This window comes from Muntiacus reevesi, chromosome 2 (assembly GCF_963930625.1).
Source record: "Muntiacus reevesi chromosome 2, mMunRee1.1, whole genome shotgun sequence".
In the NCBI taxonomy this organism is placed as follows: Eukaryota; Metazoa; Chordata; class Mammalia; order Artiodactyla; family Cervidae; genus Muntiacus; species Muntiacus reevesi.
In genome coordinates, this window is record NC_089250.1 from 214,216,215 (window position 1) to 214,222,219 (window position 6,005).

The 6,005-nt window shown below is 57.6% G+C and overlaps 1 protein-coding gene across 3 annotated transcripts; it reads right to left on the reverse strand.

Annotated features, from left to right (window-relative positions):
• Positions 1-576: 576 nt before the first annotated feature.
• On the reverse strand, positions 577-5,790 carry MEPCE (methylphosphate capping enzyme). 3 transcript variants are annotated; one of them, XM_065924952.1, is made up of 5 exons: positions 5,622-5,790; positions 3,000-3,656; positions 1,569-1,787; positions 1,282-1,408; positions 577-1,166 (listed from the first exon to the last, which is right to left on the reverse strand). In XM_065924952.1, the coding sequence occupies exons 1-5, from the start codon at positions 5,661-5,663 to the stop codon at positions 1,114-1,116; spliced, it is 1,098 nt and encodes a 365-aa protein (XP_065781024.1). In that variant the 5' UTR covers positions 5,664-5,790; the 3' UTR covers positions 577-1,113. The 3 variants fall into 3 exon arrangements, with proteins under 3 accessions (XP_065781024.1, XP_065781025.1, XP_065781023.1); XM_065924953.1 differs by lacking the exon at positions 5,622-5,790 and adding an exon at positions 5,190-5,206; XM_065924951.1 differs by lacking the exon at positions 5,622-5,790 and having other exon boundaries at positions 3,000-5,085.
• Between the last annotated feature and the right edge of the window lie 215 nt (positions 5,791-6,005).

The following is a 6,005-nucleotide window of genomic DNA, read 5'->3' on the forward strand; positions in this document are numbered from 1 at the left end:
AACATGGGGTCAAGACTCAGGTTGGAAGCGGCCAGAAAGTCAACGTTTTGGCCCCCTTTTAAAGAAACTTGGTAGTGATGAGAAGCAGAGCAGGCAGATTCTTGCTAAGTCGTGTCCGACTCTGGCCCTAAAAGTGCCGTCCTTCTGGTTCTACTTCAACTCCATGGTTAACTCTTCCAAGGTCAGCCTGTGCCCAAAGCTTCCACAAAACAAATTTTGTCAGTGGGTTTTTTGGGGGAAGGTAGATGGATTTTTCAAAATTCACATTATACTCCCTTTTCCTGGCTTAGGGTTCTCTATGTGTGTAAATGGCAACCCACTCCAGTCGTCTTGCCTGAAAAATCTCAAGGACAGAGGAGCCTGGTGGGCTACAGTCCGCGGGGTAGCAGAGAGTGGGACAACACAGCACACATGCAGAGACGGGCCCACTGGCATTCAACAGTCTTCCCAACCGCTGGAAAAAAGCCTGTTCTCTTCCTTAAGACTATAGTTTGGGCGGAGAGGAAGCACAGGTTCTACCAGGAGCCACCATCTATGCCCCCTCAAACTACAATGTGCCGAACACAGGTGTGGGGGCCACTGCCCTAAATATCAAGTTTATTGTGCTGTTCTCACATTCTGAACCCAACCACCTCTCCCAGTGGGGGACAGCAGAGGGAAGGATTTTCACAGTACCTGCATGCCTCCCCACCGCTGTCCCCCTCTTAATCCTCAGCCCATCTATCCGTGGTCCGTTGAAACACAGCTGAGGACAAGGGCTAAGGAGAAATGAGTCTCTCTCCTTGGTAGAACAGGAGGAAGAGGCCAGAGAACTTGATACCCCCCACCTCCCATGCCCTAGGAGAACAGAGGTCAGCAAACAGTCCATGCCATCCAGCCCAGTGGGCTGGGGGAGAGGAAGATGGTGGTTCCAGCACAGCTGGGCTTGCTGCTTAGGCGCCAGAGACGTAGGGAAGAGGCTGGGGCAGCAACACAGGAAAAGCTTTCTCTGCAGATCCAGGAGAGGAAACTATTTTTGGAGCCAGAAAGGAAAGACCTTGAGATATTTTCCTCTCCCCCTAGGTCCTTTGGAGCAGCAGGCAGCTTCTTCACACTTTCTGTTCAGGGGGCCACTTAGTGGCTGGGGGACTGGGCCTTGTGGAACAGGTACACAGGACGCTGGAAGCCTGAGGGAAGAGTGTGCACTCAGGAGGGGCTGGCAGGGCCTACAGACCCCACCACCGGTCTGCACCCTGCACCGGCACTGGCTCCCCTTCCCCTGACAAAAGAAGCCAGCCTTACCTCTGGAGGTGTTGTTGGGTGTGGCCACGAGCTCATAGCTGGAGAAGCCTACCTCTGGGGATGTCAGGTAGGAACTGAACTGCTCTGGCTTGAGCTGAATTCGAAAGTAGTTTTTGTAGATTCTTTCCTAAGGAGAAAGGTAAGGGACCACTTCAGCTTATTGCCTTCTCGGCTGGTGAAGGATAAGGCCCACCAGGGGGGGGCCTTTTCACTTTCTTCAGAAAGTCTGCTTCCTTGCCTCAACTAAAGGAAGGACTGCCCCAGTTTCCACAGAAGCCCCCACTCACTGTGAGAGTCTTTCTCCGGCCGTACGAAGACCAAGGCTGGGGCTCCAGGACTAGGATGCCCCCAGGACGCAGGTGCCGATAAATCCGGCGAAACATACGCTTCAGCCCCTCATCTCCCCAGTTGAGATGTACCCACTTGGTGAGGCTGAGGCAGAGCACCACATCATACTCGGGTTTCTGGGCCTCCACCAGTTCATCTCGATCAAGCACATAGTTACCCTGAGGGCGAGAAATAGGGGTGAGGACAACAGAGGTGAAAAAGAACCACCGGCCCTTCACAACCCACTGTGCAGCCTCACTTTAGTCCTTGGCCAGTCTTCTCTGACACTCCTCAAAACAACTCCCAAGTGGTACCCTCTTGGTCTCATTTTCTTGCTCTGTATTGGTGGTAAGCCAATCAAACATAGAGGGAGCCTGAGTGATTTTAAATTTGAGCAAATTATCCACAAGGTAGTCAAAGCTAAGGTCAAATTACAGAGAAAGAATGCTGGGTTCTCCGAGGATCCTGTTCAGTACTTATTCCCACCCCACAGGCATTTAAGCTGAGAGAGTCAATGTTCTGCAAAGGGCCCCAACTCAGGTTGAAAGGGAGACCTGTGGGTTCCTTCCCTAGGTGGGACTGTCAAAGTTTCAGGCCTATTCTTTTTTTCCAGAGAAATGAAGACCTCCATCCCTCAGGAAACCTAGATGATTAGCTCATTACCACCCCTCTGCAAAGTCCATTCTTACCGGTGTGACTGAACACACTGCCAACTATTCCTGTAGGTGGACTAACTAAAGCATTTCATGGGGGCCCATGTGCAGTCAGGTGACAGATACTTAAGACTTGGTACTCTCCTACACGCCCCATCCCACCATCTAGAGTCAGTGTGGTAATGATCTAAGGCCAAGTCACTTGGGTTCCTGGCTACTGACAATCAATTCTGTGTGTAACACAAATGAGGTCCCTATCAAAGGACAGAACATAATTAGCCAGCCACTACCCTAATCCTCCTCCCTATCCCAAGACATTCAGTGTCTGACACCCATCCCTTCAGGCACCTACAGAAGGCTGGAGGACAAGTTTTCACCTGGACCACATCCCCCAGTGAGTATGAGCAGCAGGCCCCAAAGGAAGGTGGATGGGTCTAGATTACAATGGATGGGTCTAGATACTGCCCAGGAGCAGAGCAAAAGGAACCTGCCCTTATCCTGGGGCTTCTGATCACGAGCAAGGACACCAGGTACAGCCCCTGCCTTTCCAAGTTATAGGAGGGCAGATACACCAAAACGGAATCAATTGCAGATTCAGACCATTCTCTTGAGGACCTGGCTTCTCCAGGGAGGGGTCATGCACAGGAACCCTCTGGGTTATAACCCCCCCTGCCGTGTTCTCATTCACTCTCATCTTCATGCCTGACCCCTATCCCAGGAGCCTGGGGGCCCTCTTACCGTGACGAAGACAACGTTGTTGGGGAAGACCGCTGTGTCGGCTCCATCCAAGGGCACTTGGGGTGCAGCGATGGGACCACGGCTGGCTGTCAGTGAGGCTGGGAAGTAGCTCCTTTTTCGGACGGCTGCGGTCCCTTCCTCACTCTCTGCTCCTGGGCCCCCCTCAGAAGTCTGGGATGGCAGACGCAGCTCTTCAGACAGGTAGTGTCGGATGTTCTGGCGGGCTGAGTGGATGAGCTGCGCATCTATATCCAGGCCCACCATGCGGGATGGGCCCCACTTACAGGCAATGCTCAGGGTTAGGTGGCCCACATTGCAGCCTAGATCGAGGACGTCCCGACCCCGAAACCACTCAGGCTTCAATACCCGAAGGCGCCCATCCTCGCAGGAAGGATTGCGGTACCCATAGTACTTGCAATAATTCCCATACTGGAACTTGCACTGTTGCTTTTTGAAGGTTGCAGCAGGGAGTGGCTGGGGGTGGTGGCGGCCCCCCCCACTCCCTCGGCCCTTTTCCTTGGAACCCTGGCCTCCACCCCGAGCCCCTGCCTCTGACTTGCTGGAAGTCCTGCGTCGTTTGCGATGTCGTGAGGAGGAAGACGGGGGCGCAGAGGTAACTGAGGCAGCTGGAGGGGCCGAAAGGGAGCCTGAGGGACCCTGGAGGGCAGATGGAAGGGGAGACACGACCTCATCCCTGCAGTTGATGGCTGTGTTGAGTTCATAGGGTTGGGGGGCGTCCCGGTTCTGGCCCCCATGCTGCTGCGTGCCGCCCTCCCCGTGGAGTGAGGAAGTGGGGGGGGCTGTGGGCAGCGCGGAGTGGCTATCATTCCCTCCCGCTGCCTGCTGCTGCTGGTGGTGGTGCTGTCCCCGGTGTCTATGCCGCTTCCGACCAGTCTTGAGTGGCGAAGCAAGGACAACTTGGGCCTCATCAGTGCAAGTATTGAGACTGAGAGGGTCTGTAATATCTTTGGGGATGAGGATCTCCACTGGATCTCGCCCCTTGGCCGGAAGCGGGGATGACTTAGGGGTCTCCGCATTGAGTGCACGGCTCACTTCCTCATCCAGGAGACTATTCAGGTTCAGGGGATCAAAGATATTGCCCCCCAGGAGGAAGTTGGAGGGTAAGACAGAGTCACAGTCCGAATTAACCCGCCTGCGTCTCTTAAAGGCCGGATGTTTGAAGCCTCCACCACCTCCCCCTACATGACAGCTATTTCTCCTCTTGCCCCCACCTCCCCCAGGGGGCCGGTGGGGCTGATAGCCATTCCGGGGTCGAGGAGGAGCAGGGGGGCCCAGTTCTGTTCCGCCTCCTCCCCGTCGCTCCTCCCCCACGTCCGGGGGAGCGGCTCGCCCGTGCGGATCCGACAAGCAGGCCTCCCCGTGTGACTGCGCCTGGGGGCCGCCCCCTCGTTGCTGCTGCTGCTGCGACTGACCGCCTCGAGGGGTGGATGCAGCCCCGGGGCTCTCCTTGCCCGCCCCAGAGGCCGGGGATCCCGCCGAGTGAGCGCGCGGGCCCGGCGCACGCTGCGTCCCGCCGCGGAGCTCCCCGGAGGCGGCCTCTCGGTGCGATTGCACCGTGGGGCCGCCCCCTCCGCCCGTCTCATCTTTGAGCGGCGGCGGTGGGGCCGGCACCAGAAACGGCTCCTTCTCCGCCGCCATCTCGATCATTTCCTCCCCTTATTCCGTTCCAGTCGAGGGCAACCGGGGGGGGGGGGCCGGGGGCTTAACCCCCCTTCCTAGACCACGCTCCCTTCCCCCCCTCCTTCCCCGAGTGCGCGCGCAGTGCTGCTCGTCTCCCCTGGTCTCGCGCCCAAGCGCCTCCCCGGAAAGCTCGCCCCACTCGCCCGCGAGACCAAAACAAGATGCCCGCGAGACCCGAACAACTCGAGGACACAACCGCGCGTGCGCCGACCCCTTTCTCCTCTACCACTACCGCTCCGGCGCGAGCGCGCACGGCTGGGGCGCGTTCCTCGGTCCCTGGAATCACGCAGGCGCACTCCGCCACCACCCTGGTTGCGCGCGCATCGAAGTACGAACCAACTTAACGGCTCCGGGAGTTTAAATATAGCCCTTCTCAGCCCGCCCCCCACCCCCAGAAGCCCACCACCCCAAACTGACACCCTACTTCCCTTCGCAGCTATGTCCGTCCCTACTGATATCCTTTTGTCTCTGCCGCGCGATCCCACCCACCGTAGGCGGGGGACGGGGAGCTGGTGTGAAAAGGTCTCCTTGACACCCGACCCTTGTTCCTGAGGAATGAGTCTCAGCGGTCTCCGCCCGGCTCTAAACCCAGCAACCTCCCCACCCCGCCTCCTTCCTCCCCCTAGCGAGCAGCGCCTGCGCACACCCTTTTGGGCTTGCGCGGGTAGATGCAGCACGTGCTGGAGATGACGCCCCGCCCTCCGTGCTAGGGGCGGGGACTGTTACGTTACTTCCTCGGTTTGGAACACGCAACATGCGTCAGCACGATTCGGAGGGGCGTGGCTGAGGGGCGGGGGCTGTTCTCATGAATTATTCATGATCCGGTTTCCACCCCCCCGGTGACCACCTATTTAGAAAGGCTTCCGAGGGAGCGGAGGGGTGCACCTAAAAAGGAGAGGGGAAGGAGCGGAGCATACTGACCGTCTTCCTACGAACTGTTCTCAGTATAACACGATACATCATTTTAACTCATCCCCCCCTGGAAAATAGTCTCTGCTGAACTGGAAAAAGAAAAAACAAGCACTAAGACGATGTTGTCTAACTTCCTCTTCCCCTTAAACGGCCGCGTCGTTCTCTCGCTCCTCTGCTGTACCCCCGATCGCGATCACCTGGGGACACCACGCCCTCCTCTCCGCCTCCACACCCACCTCCCGTACACCAAAGCCTCCGCCCACCACCCGACGCTTGCGCACGAGCCCCTCCCCCAGCCCGCGGACAGCTATCCGACGCCCACTACAGCTGCCAATAGCTGCAGTACACCCAGCACCGCCGCCCCACCTTCCCCCACTCCGCACGCAGGCTTTC